The sequence below is a fragment of the Boleophthalmus pectinirostris genome, unplaced genomic scaffold (assembly GCF_026225935.1).
Source record: "Boleophthalmus pectinirostris isolate CB_2022bp ecotype Guang Dong unplaced genomic scaffold, ASM2622593v1 HiC_scaffold_9, whole genome shotgun sequence".
Taxonomy (NCBI): Eukaryota; Metazoa; Chordata; class Actinopteri; order Gobiiformes; family Gobiidae; genus Boleophthalmus; species Boleophthalmus pectinirostris.
In genome coordinates, this window is record NW_026571541.1 from 19,242,254 (window position 1) to 19,256,891 (window position 14,638).

General features: G+C 38.4%; 3 protein-coding genes across 6 annotated transcripts; 2 read left to right on the forward strand and 1 right to left on the reverse strand.

Moving 5' to 3' along the window:
* The first annotated feature begins 339 nt into the window (after nucleotides 1–339).
* On the forward strand, nucleotides 340–6,318 carry fam118b (family with sequence similarity 118 member B). 3 transcript variants are annotated; one of them, XM_020926877.2, is made up of 8 exons: nucleotides 340–467; nucleotides 1,042–1,131; nucleotides 1,498–1,750; nucleotides 3,122–3,349; nucleotides 3,819–3,947; nucleotides 4,153–4,450; nucleotides 5,217–5,282; nucleotides 5,482–6,318. In XM_020926877.2, the coding sequence occupies exons 2-8, from the start codon at nucleotides 1,049–1,051 to the stop codon at nucleotides 5,550–5,552; spliced, it is 1,128 nt and encodes a 375-aa protein (XP_020782536.1). In that variant the 5' UTR covers nucleotides 340–467; nucleotides 1,042–1,048; the 3' UTR covers nucleotides 5,553–6,318. The 3 variants fall into 3 exon arrangements, with proteins under 3 accessions (XP_020782536.1, XP_020782537.1, XP_055004004.1); XM_020926878.2 differs by having other exon boundaries at nucleotides 5,538–6,318; XM_055148029.1 differs by having other exon boundaries at nucleotides 1,513–1,750.
* A 438-nt stretch (nucleotides 6,319–6,756) lies between these two features.
* Nucleotides 6,757–11,779, reverse strand: srpra (SRP receptor subunit alpha). Its single transcript, XM_020926828.2, has 15 exons — nucleotides 11,640–11,779; nucleotides 11,392–11,533; nucleotides 10,615–10,698; nucleotides 10,365–10,528; nucleotides 10,093–10,256; nucleotides 9,847–10,003; nucleotides 9,606–9,756; nucleotides 9,411–9,523; nucleotides 9,224–9,339; nucleotides 9,043–9,129; nucleotides 8,774–8,946; nucleotides 8,486–8,699; nucleotides 8,096–8,259; nucleotides 7,915–8,013; nucleotides 6,757–7,836 (listed from the first exon to the last, which is right to left on the reverse strand). Exons 1-15 carry the CDS (start codon nucleotides 11,765–11,767, stop codon nucleotides 7,708–7,710), a joined length of 2,085 nt encoding a protein of 694 aa, XP_020782487.2. The 5' UTR covers nucleotides 11,768–11,779; the 3' UTR covers nucleotides 6,757–7,707.
* A 74-nt stretch (nucleotides 11,780–11,853) lies between these two features.
* On the forward strand, nucleotides 11,854–14,515 carry tirap (toll-interleukin 1 receptor (TIR) domain containing adaptor protein). 2 transcript variants are annotated; one of them, XM_055166572.1, is made up of 3 exons: nucleotides 11,854–12,348; nucleotides 13,403–13,877; nucleotides 13,968–14,515. In XM_055166572.1, the coding sequence occupies exons 1-3, from the start codon at nucleotides 12,328–12,330 to the stop codon at nucleotides 14,030–14,032; spliced, it is 561 nt and encodes a 186-aa protein (XP_055022547.1). In that variant the 5' UTR covers nucleotides 11,854–12,327; the 3' UTR covers nucleotides 14,033–14,515. The 2 variants fall into 2 exon arrangements, with proteins under 2 accessions (XP_055022547.1, XP_020782565.2); XM_020926906.2 differs by having other exon boundaries at nucleotides 11,862–12,348; nucleotides 13,308–13,877; nucleotides 13,968–14,075.
* Nucleotides 14,516–14,638: the final 123 nt, after the last annotated feature.

The window sequence follows — 14,638 nt, forward strand, 5'->3', positions numbered from 1 at the left end:
TAACATAATATTGACGCACTTTTCTATGTGCCTCCTATAGAAGTGGTTAGAAATGTCTTATTATAATCTTATCCTACTGCTTAAACGGAAAGGCTCATGCTCCTTTCATGTACACAAGTAAAATTGCCTTCCCATATGTGTAGTTACTTACAGATAAGTCGTGTAAATCTCAATCACTTAATTCGCGATGTTGATTGTGGTATAATATTTAAGTGTGAGTCTTTATCAAAATCATTGCTTTTAATGACGCCCTACAATACCACAGAAACTGTGTTACAATGCCAGTTATTCTTTTGAAGTGCACTTTCCGCGTGGTCCCTGAAGCCCCCGTCGGAGCAGGCGCATCATCTCCTCTGCAGGCGGTGACTTCAACAACAGCTCCTCAAAAGTTCAACCCGAGCTAGCGTGAATGTTAGGGAGTCCGAGGAGATCTGCAGAGGCGTATAAGGCTACAACAATACTACAAGGTAACATTTCAGTTTATAATACAAAACATTCACTTAGCAGTACTGATACAGTGATCGGCCAACTTCTTCCGTGTGAAACACAAGAAAAAGGGAACCCCCAATGGGCTTTTTAAACTATGGGATAGCTTATATAAGTTTGACTTTAAAACATTATTCTGAGCTAAACTGCATTATTTTATAGTTAGTTTTCTTTGTACTATTACAAATAATTACGATTCTATAACATAGTTTTAATTATATCACCCATCAACGAAAACCTAAATGTAAACATTGCACATATTATGCTAACTAGTCATCTGGTTCAAGGAAAAAGCTAACTATTTTTAACGTAGCATGATTACTTGACTCATTATCATGTTATATATTTCATATACTCAACTTTCCCCCCCACTGTACAGCACGTTGTTTTAAATGTGTTCCCATGTGTTGTTCTTTAAGAGATAAGTATACTTCCTTCCTTGTTCCTGGAGTTAGTTCTTCAAACAGCCATGGGGATTTCATGGGGTTTTGATGTGTAGCTGGTACAGTGTAGAAACTAACTTGCCCTAAACCTGGCCTCCTCTCTGATCCACAGGAGCTGAATGGCCTCTGTTATAGCAGCGAAAACTGAGAAGCGACCTGCTGCTGATTCTCAAGATGCAGACTCCAATGCAAAAAAGCCCAGGTAAGCTATAATGAAAGGTGCGTCTAAGACTGGCATGATATGTACGTTTATTAGCAGTTCACTATGACTGAATATGTTTGATTTATTAAAGTTAAGTGACACAAATGCATGAGTAGCATATTAAACATTGTGATTGTTTGTTTTAAATAGTATTGTTTGCATGCTTCTTGAAAGGGCTGAACAATTTTGGAAAATATCTAATTGTGATTGACGGGATATTTGGATGTTTGTGGAAGAAAATATGGTAGTTCTAAAACTGCTGCCTTTGAGATTTGCCAATTGCATCCATTCAAATTTCAATTTGGTTGCGGTTAATCTAACAGCAGAGTCTAAGGACCTCTCATGAGTCCAATCTTGCTCATGTAGGAAACTTCTGCCCAGCCTGAAGACCAAGCGTGCCCCTGAGCTGGTGCTGGTGATAGGGACTGGGGTGAGCTCGGCAGTGGCTCCACAGGTCCCAGCTCTGCGCTCCTGGAAGGGCCTCATCCAGGCTCTGTTGGATGCAGCTAATGATTTCGACCTGCTGGAGGAGGAGGAGAGCCGGCGCTTTCAGAAGCACATGCAGGAGGACAAGAATCTGGTGCATGTGGCCCATGACCTCATTCAGAAACTTTCTCCGGTAAGAATGCTTAACTCAGTGCAACATTGACCTGCATGTTTACAAATACAAACTCAGGGATGGACAGTCCTGTTTGGGTTTATTTGAACTTGCACACTGCATTACTACTAATACCACACTTAACCACATTACATTTGATCGTATGTCTTGTGACATTAGGCACCTTGAAAAAGATGTTTGCAGTCATTAAATAGCAAAGCTGACAGATGGTGGTCTTCAAACCGTTTTCCTTTGATGTTAGTCATGTCTGAGCGCACTTTTCAAATGATAAAACACACTTTGTGTCTGTTGTTACGACAAGAACAAACAGATCATTTATGGCTTTATCTGCCATGTTTATTTCAATCCGCAGTTGTGTAGATACAAACGCACAGCTGCTGGAACAGAACCTGTGAGGAAGTGGGTTACCCAGTTTCATAGAATTATGATGGATTATGGTGTCTGTGCGTCAAGTTAAGAACAATGTTTTGTTTGTCAAACGTCAAAGCACCAGTGTTGATCAATAATGGATAACTCACTTGCTGTTTACTATTAGCGTTTGACTGTGGTATAGTCTGGGAATATTTTTATCCTGTTATTTTTATAAAATCTAGCACTGAGAATAAGACTGGTAAAGTTAAATAAATTTTACTGTACTTTAGGATAATGACAGGTTCTTCCTGTGGAAAGGACTCCTGCGGCTTTAGCCCATTAGTGCTTTAATCTGAGCCTGTATCACCTTGGTCACTACAGCTCTCTGCTGCCTCTGCTATTCTTAGACTTTTGACTCCTTCCATTCCCTTTTATTTATTTTACAACCTGCATGGTCAAGTAAGAGGAGCTAATTACTCAGGGATGTGATCTGTGGGTTTGAGGCGGTGGAACTGTTTGTCTGTTGATCAGAAATGTCCCAAGAAAAAGTTGAAGCATGTGAACCAACTCTCACATTCCAGGAATCCATGACTGCGAGTGTTCAGTCTGACCTCTTGATTGGAAGAGACACTGAACGGTTTTGTAACATGAGGAACATGAAAAAAGTCTGGTCTTTTGTCACACAGACTTTTTCACTTTTTCTAAGCCCCTTACATAGCTTTTATATATAACGGAACTTTTATATTGAGACTCTAGGTGCACTCATGGTATGACATGGCAAGCTCACATGTACTTAGGAGTGAAATCCCATTAAATGGAGAGCATTGTGTTCAGCATGGTTTGCTACAAAAGTAGTTTCACTGTACATAGAATAGTATCTTGTATGCAAGTATATGCATTATATCAAGTTGAGTTAAACAAATTAACTAAATATAAAATGCAATGCAAAAAAAAATATTTTAAGGTTAAGGTTTATTGATTACACTACTAATTCTTCATTTGTGTGCGTGCTTGGAACAGAGAACAGGTAATGTGCGATCCACGTTCTTCAAAGACTGCCTGTATGAAGTGTTTGATGACTTGGAGTGCAAAATGGAGCATGCTGGGAAACACCTCCTGCGCTCTGTGCTGCAGCTGATGGAGAGTGGAGCGCTGGTCCTCACCACAAACTTTGACAATCTACTAGAAATCTATGCAGCTCACCAGGGCACTAAGCTGGAGTCTCTGGACCTCACAGATGAGAAGAAGGTATTTTTAAAATGCAACTCATTGATTAAACTGTGTTTTCACAACAGCTGGTCTTTTAATGAGAGTAAAGGTCATTGCTCTGTCCATTATCTCAAGTGCTGTCAAACACAATGTACATTTTCTCTAATGGTCAACTGAGTTGTCATTTGTCATCCAATCAAAGATACCTAAAACATCATCATCAGCAAACATTTAGACACTGAAAATCATAAAGTGAAAGTTAAATTTTTCTATCTTAGCAGAAAGTCACAAGTTAAAAAATATACACCGGTAAAGTAACATTGCTAATTTAGTGACGTAATACTTTCAGTTTTATAAATGCTGGTCACTGCCTGTCAGTCCTGGTATTTATGCCTCGCCTCCACCAGGGCAAATATCCTCTAACTGCGGTTTTAAGTGATTTTGTTCTAAGTCCAGCCTGGACTGGATTGAGTGCAGTGGACTGTAAACTGTGTGTTTGTGTGTTTAGGTGTTGGAGTGGGCTCAGGAAAAACGAAGATTGAGTGTTTTACATATCCATGGCGTGTACACCAACCCCAGTGGTATTGTACTGCACCCTGCTGGCTACCAGAATGTACTACGGAACACTGAAGTTATGGTAAGTGTGTGCCATATAATTTTGATTATTTAATGAGTTGACCCATCACCAAATTTATCACAAGAGAAATAAATTAGTTCAAAAACATTTGATTACTGCTACTTTCAGAAATTACTAATTATTACTGTTATAATTGAGAACATGTTTCAATGTGTACAGAATTATTTTACCTAAGTCTTGGGTTTTGTTTTATTCTTTTTAAAAGCGGGAGATCCAGAAGTTGTACGAGACCAAATCTTTTGTGTTTCTGGGCTGTGGACGGACAGTGGATGACACCACGTTTCAGGCCCTTTTTTTGGAGGCGGTCAAACACAAGTCGGACCTGGAGCACTTCATGCTAGTGAGGCGAGAGGATGTAGGAGAGTTTAAAAAACTACGGGACAACATGTTGGACAAGGGAATCAAGGTCATCTCATATGGAGATGAATATGCTGATCTGCCTGAATACTTTGAAAGGCTGGCCAATGAAATCTGCAATCGGGATGTAGCAACCAATGGCTGCGGTAAGATATTCTCTTTTTAATACACTGTAGTCAATGCTTGATTTACTGGCAAGAAGGTTCAGGTTCAACTTCTGAGCTCCCTGGGTCTTTCTATGAAGAGTTTTGCATGTTTTTCTCTTTGTCTGGTTGGGTTTCTTTGGAGCACTTTGGTTTCACTCATCAACTCCAAAAAATGCACAATACAGTAGGTAAAATGTTTCAGCTACGGTAGTCTTGATCAGGCCAGGTAAGATTTGAAGGATGGGACAAAGGTTGAAACAAATTCCTCCATGGGGACAATAAGCGTCACTTTAAATAAAGAGTTGCTTCAAAAGTAATAATCATTTAATTGAACTGGGGTAATTCAGTTACCCATTGTGATTTGAAAAAAAAAAAAGCCCAAAAAAAAGCCCTTACATGCTATTTTCACAGTGTGTCCTCCATACATACACAACTAAAATGAAAGCCCAGTTTCTGCTCTGGTAAATTAGAGTCTGATTGTAAGGTAGGTATGTGCGTATTTGTGTATTTTGTGTGTATGTTTTATAAAGTCGGATCACTTTAATCAAGTTAAAAACTGTAAAAGTTAAAATTTGTTGCATAGCTTATCATTTCATGTAGTAGTGATTACTTTTTGAATGATTTTGCTACTGACAAATTTTACACTCTTCTTACATTATGAATAAAGTTTTAAACTAGCTAACCTGGCCAAAATGGGTTCTTTAAAAATAAAGTACACTGAAATCTAACCTTTGGTACTTATCTCATGCAGTGTTTTTTCTTCCAGGTTCTCCTTCGCCAAATGAGGAGGAACAACAAAATGGCATCACCACACAGAAAAACCTCTTTCAAGGTTAGGCCTGAATGATTTATCTGTGACGTCGGCCAGTCAATGCTTGGAGGAGGCACTTGCACAATAAATACTTGACTGCTTCATACTGCATGCTGCTAGCTGTCACTGTGTGTGGTGTCTGCATGCTCAACGCTGTGGTTTTCAGTGGATTGTCTCTGTTACTCACCACTCACTCTAGTCCTTCCTTTCTCTTTGCCAGACATCACTCTTGACAGGCAAACTATTGGAATCACTGTCAATCATTCTCCCCCACAGCTCCATCCAGTCTAAGCTACTTGGACTAAGGTTTCAGCCTCATTCAGACTTGGAAATCCAGGAACCGTTTAAAGATATGGGGAAAAAAAGACATTCAGAATTGTTTTTATAGGCTTTCGTTAAAGGGAAAGTCAGAGTGTCATAATCATTGTATACTTTTGTTTACAGAAAACATGTTCCATGCATTTTAGTAGGGCTGTAGTCAATTCTAGAAAGTCTTCATTAGTCAGCTGAAGTGGCCATGTTACAAGCTCTCAAAACTATCCGATATCTCTATGATCTGGCTCTACATTTGATCCAAAATTCCAATAATAACCCAACGTGTAGTAGAGAAATAGCAGCTAAACTGTGGATACATTTGTATGTGGCCAGTAAAAATATGATAATTAGAATAATCGAATAGCCCAACAACACCCACCTATAAAAATTTTGGTTGACTTAGAATCCATTGATTATCAGATTACTGACAAAGCGGTGTATACCTTAGACCTACATTTTAATCCTTGGCTTGAACCTTTGTGTATGGACAATAATGACCACATTTTAACATGTATAGATTGAAGTATTAAGAACCTTTTTTCCTTCAATTACTCTCAGTGCATTGGGCACACTTAACCCTGAAGCATTAAAGCTGTCTATGTACAGACTTACGGGCAGGAAATAAGCCTTTGACAAGTCACAAGGAAAGAATGCGCATGGTTTTCATTAGCAAATATTTTTCACTGTTGTTATAAAATTGTAATTGATTTTGTATTTTGATAATAAAAACTTACAAAGAAAACTCTTCTCCTGTTATGGTTTTGCTTTTATTTGGCTTCTGGTTACTCAAAAATCACTAGAACCGATCATATGAATACATGGATTAGCAGGTGTTGGATTCCCAGAGGTCTGGTCTTTTTGTGTGGTTTCTTGTTGTGATGGTTTACCAGTCTCATAATCTGAAAACATGCTGCTTCTCCATTTTAGCTCCGGATCTAGAATGGCCTTCCTTGTGCTTATTGTAATATTTACTGATTGCATTTCAACTATGCAATGCCACTTGAGCCATAAAACAAGATTAGCACTATGAAGATCTTATGCAAGTGGTTTATTATACTAGATGTCCTTCTCTATGGAGATTAAAACTTTAATTAAACTCTCCAAACTAACCATATTATTTAATAAGCAATGCTGCTACATTTGAGGACACTTGATAAAACAGAACAGAAAAAGTCAGATGAACAGTATAGCAGCTTTATTTAGAAACGCTTACATTCTCATAAATTATCTCAAAACTTTTTTTTAAATCAACTCTACCTCTTATTGCACCACCATAAATTAAAATGGGCAAAATTAAGACTTCCTTATGTCAAAATTAAAAAAGGGAAGAACATAAATGATTTTGTTAAAGTTTATGCCTTAGATCTGTACAGTCACCATGAAATGTACCAGATCACCAACATTTACCAAGTAATAAAATTGAAATGAAAATTTTAAGTGTGTTTCAATGGCAGGTCACAATGTCCAATTGCATGTCTTACTCGGAGGCTTAATAGGGTTGTTCAATTGGCTTTTTACTGCAGAAATCCAGTCCCCATGATATAGTATAAATGAACAGATTTTTTAACACAACTTGAAAAATAGGGATCACAGAGGCACAATGGTCACTAAGCGTTCCCCACAGGCTGCTGCTAAAATGTCACATATTAAGCTTCCAAACCCGGAGAGCAGAGGTGACAAACGGCAGGTTTTTAGGTCTTCATTTTGTAAACTGTTTCTCTGGTAACAGTTATACTTTAGGTCCAATAGTCTGTCCGAATTACTCAAGTGATCATAAATGTAATTTTACAAGTGCTGACGTTTTTGTTACAGAAAAAACAGTTTTGAACATTAATATATTAAGAGCAGTATACATCCAATTCAGGAGCACATCAATAAGTAATGAAAAGTTAAATTATTTTAGTAGTTTGATAAAAGAAATACCCAAAATATGTATTTATTCTAAAGTGTATTATAAATGAAAGTGAATTATGTCTGACTCTACTTCTGTTGTAGTGTGTAATAAATATAAATATGTTTACCTCTATGAATTTTCCATGAACTACTGAAATAAATTAACCATTCAACAATTATGAAACTTATTGGTGTGCTGTATTGACTGTAATGTAATAAAATAGGAGACCAAAGCAGCTTAAGCCTTCATTAGGGCACTGACAACTGCTCGGGCGTTGAGGCTGCGCAGGTCATTATATGTCTGCCCTGTCCCCACAAACACAATGGGCTGTCCAGTGATGTAGGTCATTGAGATGGCAGCACCCACCTTGAAATAGAAAATAATTATGTTAATGAAAGCATATCAATCAAATAATTCAAATAATATATTCGATTTTGTTAATACCTTGTCATCAATTGTGTCAAATTTTGTGAGGACAATGCCATCAATGAGACGAGGTTTGTCAGACATGGAATGATCTGCTAGAGCCTGATTGAACTTTACCTGAAAACACAAAGATAAATTACTTGCTTGTGTGAATAATTAAGGAAAGATAGTTATAAACTTTAATTCTGTCTAATCTTACCAACTGATCCACAGCTTCATTGCCCACCAATGCCTCCCCAACAAACAGCACAAGGTCAGGCATATTGACAGCGATGAGCTTGGCCAGGGCGGTCATTAGAGGGGCATTGTCCTGCATGCGCCCAGCAGTGTCCACCAACACCACATCAAAGGCCTGGTTACGAGCTGATAAAATGAAGACAAATTAAAAACATTTTCAGCAGTCACTATAAGCATTCCCTCTCTGATTCCTTTGAGTGACAATGGTCCTAAGGTTTGAGTTAAGCAACAAAACCCCACATATTAATTCTAATGGATTGAGTACTGTATCCTGTTTACTAAGGTGAAACCATGCAGTATTTGGTTGGCATTAAAAACAGTATCCAAGCATTTCAAAATGCAATTTTTGTACCATAAGCAATGGCTTCCATGGCGATGCCTGCAGCATCCTTGCCATAACCCTTCTCGTAGAGCTGAACGACGGGCCGCCCTCCGTGCTGCTCTGGGGGGTGGAGAGAGTTTAGGCGCCGCTGATGAGTGCGGAGCTGCTCCACAGCTCCAGCGCGAAAGGTGTCACAGGCTGCAATCAGGACAGTGAAACCGTTCTCAATCAGCCAGAAAGAGATCTGAAAACAGACAGTTAAATTAGGACTTAAAAATGAATAATAGAGAATAGAGAAGGATTCTGTCTTCAAGCTACCTTGGCTAAATTGGTGGATTTTCCAACCCCATTGACACCACAAAATGTGATGACAAAGGGTCTTCGTTGGTTCTGAGCTTCCATGACGTCTCTCAAAATGTCTACTCTTCGTTTTGGCTGCAGGATTTGCACCAGTGAGTCCTGGAGAGCCTGCTTTACAGTTGAGGTCACAGCTGAAGAAAAATACATTCAGCATGCACATATTAGCTTAGGTGTTATTAAATAGAGGCTTGTTATAGTAATCTATGTTGAATCAAAAGTATACTTACTGGTGAATGTGCCCATGACTTTGCCCTCCAGTTTTTTAGCTACAGACTCACAGAGCTGGGCGGAAATCTCGGCAGCAACATTCTTAGCTGAATGGAAATAAAAAGATTGATCGTTAGTAAAGTGTAAAGTTTAAATGCTTTGGATACTCATAATGGGAACATCTACATGTTTCATTCCTACCAATGAGGTGGTCCCTCATCTTTTCTAACACTGGTTCCATATCTTCTCGACTAAGGCTCTTGGAGCCCACCAGCCCCTTCAGCATCCCAAACATGCCACCCAGACCTTTGCCTGAGCTGTGATGGGACAAAGACTTCTGTCCATTAAACAAATCTACAAAATGTTTATACATTTTAAGTTTCAGTACCTAGGAGTGCTTTTTTGACTGACGATCACAGTTTCCTCTTCTTCCTCTTCCTCTTCACTGGACTCATAATCAACAGATGGCAAGTCTCCTATCATGGGGCTCAGCTGCCGGTCCTGTCATAGCACGTTTAAATATTCAGCTGCACTGTATTTACAAAAGCATCACATTCTTCTTGTGGATTATGTTTATAAATACCACATCTTTTTGGCCCTCCTGATATTGGTCAGTGCCATTACTGGCGTTATCTCCATTTCTTTCACTATAGTCTAAGTTCTTGGAGCTGCTACCACCCATGTCCCAAACACGCATTGCTTTTTCCTTTGGTTTCTTAGGTTTAGGAGACTTGCTGTGAAAAAGAAGAATGAAAAATAGTAAAAATAAACTGCAGATTTTTATTTGTTCAGTACCACAGATATCTGCTGAAAAATAAACTTACGTTTGTTTTTCAGCAATTCCAGTCTTTTGCTTTTTACGAAAAAACTCCTCCCGATTCTTTTGAATCTCTTCTGCAGTCAACCCCTGGTTCCCATTTACAGTTGCTTTTGGACTGGATGTCTTTATAGTTTCCACTTTAGTTGGCTCTGCTGCAGGAGCTACAACATAAACATATTTTGGGGTGAAGCTGGCATGGCAAAAAAAAAGAGGAAATGCATTATGTATGAAAAAAAAAAAATCTACTCACCCCCCTTTTTGGTATTTTTATTCTTCTTTCCACCACTGTCCTTGCCTTTGTCCCCACCTTTAGTCTCAATCATTGACTTCACAGTTTTCTGAGATTTATCAGACTCCTCAAAGGTCCTCATGCCACGAACACGGCTTTGAGCTTTGCTGCTCTCTTCTGCTTCTCTTCATGTGTTAGAAAGATATTAGCCTCTTGTTAAATGATTAAACATTAACCATCTAATAGACCTACAATAAATATAGTACATTAAATAAATGTTTAAATGAACCTACTTCAGAAGCATATTGAAATCATCCTCGAAGTCAAAGTTGTTGTTGAGTAGTTTTAAAGCTCCCTTTTGCTCCAACTCATTCTTATAACGATCCCTAAAATGAAGCTGAACATCATCTAGGAACTTGTCCACATATGTCAGCGTCAGGATCTTTTGAAAACCCACCTAAAACAAACCAGGTCAGTTATCCACATTGTTTAAGTGTTTTTCATTGGATTAACATATTATTAAAGTTGTATGTTAAAACTTACCACAAATATTAACTCAAACTCATTGTCCAACTTATACTTAAGACTCAGAGCATCATGGGTGAATGAATTTTTCCCACTGCGCTCCTGCAATACCAAAATAACAGGAAAATGTGTAATCATCTCTTTCAACTCTCACTTTCAAAGATAAGAAAATCCCCTTTTATGGTTCAACAGCTCATGTATTATTTACTGTCCTTCCACCACCACTATCATCATTGACAAAGAGGAACTGTGCTGTCAGATTAGCCCACACTTAACTATAAATTGTTATAAAAGTAACTCTCAGTATTAATGTATTGTCTAGAAAGGAGGCAGATAACGAAAGCTTACTCTTCCTTCTGCGCCTTTTCATTCATTTCGCTATGACACTGTTTATGCCTTTTTAGGCTTTATGAATGAAATAATTAAACAAATAAAAAAATCGAATCTTACATTTCCAATATAATTTATTATACTAAAAGAGTTGAGTAAACTAATATGCTCGTTATGGCACGCTTCAGGGCCAAGAACAAGCTCAATTAATATGCAAAAAACAAACAAACAAACAAAAAAAACAACAAAAAACGCACAGACAATTTAAGCACATGGCCTAAAACAGCTGATTCTTGAGAGAGTGCAAGATCGCAGGTCTCCGCTAAAGTTAAATTAATCGGTATATATTGCTGAAATAGAACAGTGAGCCCTTGCGCAAGAAGATTTCTAGCTTTAGCTTTAGCATTTAGCTTATGGTCGTGGGGTTGTTTACATGCCATATTTGTAATATACCATGTATTTTACCTGGAGAATAACGGAGCGGATGAGAGCATTCACGGGTCCAGTAAAAGACCCAGTGACTCCTGCTCCCTGGAAACACCACAGCACTATCCCCCCTTTGCTAAAGATGGTGAAGAAATCGAGCATCTTGTGTTCACGAACCTTACTAGATGAGATTTAAAAAGAGCACACAGCGAAATGTCACGTTAAAATACGTTTTTAAATATGAAAACACCACAAATAATGCCAAAGAAATAACAAATAAATCATACCAAAAACTGAAGAACAGAATAATCCTCACTAAAACAGATACACACTCCACAAATAGTGCAAGAACAGTTTGAGACACGTCAGAAGCAAAACCGGAAGTGGATGCGGGTTTCCGGGGGCTTCCCCGCATGCGCACAAGAATGTAAATAAGGCGGTACCTGCAGGTGTACAGCAGTACAGCAGCACTGATGCATGGGTCTACATGCGGCAGGCACGTTTTATTCACCAAGACGAAGAACTACCTCCATGTACACTTAACAGAGTTTAGTTTTGTAGTTTTACTTGTATTTATTTATTTTGTCGGTCTATTTATTAATACTAAAATGAGGCTGACAAGGCTTTTTGTAGCCAATTTCCTTTTTTTCCTTCCTTGCTGCCTCTTCAACTGGAGAAGCATAGCCATTTAAAATATATATATGTATTTATTGTGTTTTGTACATTTTACGGTAAAAGAGGGATATGAAAATACATTTATTTCCACTTGACTGAAATTTCTTTGGCCGTTAGGGACTTCCTTTTTTCTGATTGGGTCACATGACAACCAAACAACATTTTCGTCTTTGCATTTAACATCCTTCCTATTCAGTGTGTTCCAAGTAGGCCTACAGCCCCTGACTGAAATTATGCAGCAGCAGAAAGCTCAGAAGATAAACCTGTATTGCGTCTGATAATGTCATAAAGAGACACAATATGAAGTTCAGAATATGTATGGTGAGTGTAAATATTTTGTTGCTTGGTTGTTCTGTATCTTCCGTCAATATTTTATTCAGTGTATTTGGCAAAAGCCGTACTGTAATTAAAGATCCATTACAATTTAATTTGTTGATCAAAGTTTATTTGAGAAGTTATGCTGATTGTTTGCTTTTTACAAAAGATGTACCATTGTTGTGGATTAGGTCTTCAGCCAATATTATGTTAGGATTAAGAGTTTGGACACATACCGATCCTTTACACCGCCCAAGTCCTCCTGTGAGAGAGACCTAAAAATAGACATACATGTGTGCTGTGATTTGCTGAATAACTAAGTGTATTTTCATAACTACAATAACATAACATTCAGAGGAGAGTTTTATGTAAAAAAGTGAAGGTGTCACAGTTTTGTAAATACTTAAGTTATTCAGAGCATGTTTCCTCCATTTAAGCTTATCTTTCAAAAGCAGTACTGTAAATCTTTCCAAAGAGGTAAAAGGGTGAAGAGGCAAAGTATTTGCAGAAGTGTTTTTTCCTTGCTACTGTTGGACACAGTGCCACAATGCTTTTGCTGTGTATCAAAAACTGAGATATACAGTCTATGATTTGTGTGCACAAAATAGCTCACATAAATAAGACATTCTGAAGTGCACTGTGAGTGAAGATAATAAACAACTTGAAAGATGAAGCATTTGGAGGCAGTTCCAACTGATTGAGCAGTCAATATAAGAGCACACATATATACTTATTTTTATGTCTCTCTAATGGAAGGACTCAGGCAGTGTAAGGGAGTGGTGTGTCCAAAATATTTAAATAATTCTATTTCTTAACATAATATTGGCTGAAGACCTAATCCACTGCAATGGTAGATCTTTTGCAAAAACTCACACAAGATCTGTTTATTGTATACATAGCTCAGTATGGGAACTATTGTGTTTGTACACAGAACTGAAAAGCCTTTTTATATATATATATTTCAGGATGGTTTCAAAATCTTTTTAAATCAAAATCTCCTTTGGCATCTCAATTTGGAAAAGAGGCAAAAGTGACGGATGTCACGTCTTCACCCTCACAGACTGTCTCCCTGTCAGGAGCAACCAGCTGTCATCAGCACCAATCCCTCCTGAACTCTGCAATCCGATGGACACGCCTGTATGATGTGTTCGTGTGCCACAGCAGTGAGCTCACTGACACAGAGGAAGCGGAGTGCCTGGTGTCTTTTCTCGAGGCGCCTCCTCATAACCTGAGGTGTTTTTTGTCTCACAGAGACTCCTGTCCTGGAGCAGCCATACCCTCTGAGCTGTGTCAGGCTGTCCAGAACAGCCACATTAAGGTTCTGCTCATCACAAAGCACTTCTTAAAGGATGAATGGTGCACTTATGTTATGCACCAAGCACTGGCAGATGGACCAATGTCAAACCGTCTGATCCCCCTGGTGAGAAACTTACTGCACTCTGAGATTCCACCAGAACTCAAGGTTTACTCTTACAGTGACCTCAGCAGAAATACAGACCGCTGCTATGCACTGGTCAACAGGACTGTGCTTCAATGTAAGTGAAACATGCAGAGTTTGTTTGTTATATAGGCCTACTAGTATTCAACTGTCCTTGAATTTTGTGTGACATATCTTTCTTCTTTAGACCTGAAAGACATGGTACAAAATGAGAAGGTGATTGACTTCAACAGCAAGAGCTCTGTACCATGACAACATACAGCATGTTTTGAATAAACTTATGGTGGATGCTGTACATGTGTAAAGTGTAGACTGTTTAGCATTGAGTACATCTAGTCTTTTAATGCTCTGTTATAAGACAATTAACCCTTCCAGGACGTCAGTGTACATTGTAGGCTACAGCGTATGTACCGTGTACCTTATCTTTATTGGACTGCAAAGATCGCTAATTACCACTAGATGTCGCCTTTCTCTTATCCTGTTATTGTCAACGAAAAACTGTAAATGTGTTTTACTCTCCTTGGCCATATTTAGGCCTCGGCATATATGACACAAGAACATTGCCAGGTTATGAGGAAATACGTGCAATTATTTGCCTATTTTCCATTTACTATTTACAATTTGAGAAGCAAGTTTCCACTCACACTAGCTGCCCTTAGCCTATAGCACTTGGAAATAAAAGCAAGACCGTTTCTGTGTGACACATATAGTAAATAAAATGCCTCTTACTAACAACAGTTTTACAATAACAGTGTATATGGAGATGACTGGAAAGCCCCGAAGCAGACCTCTTATATCAGCAAGCTGCCTAGACCACCAACACTCTGAAATGGATTCTTAGTTGGGTCTTTATCAGTG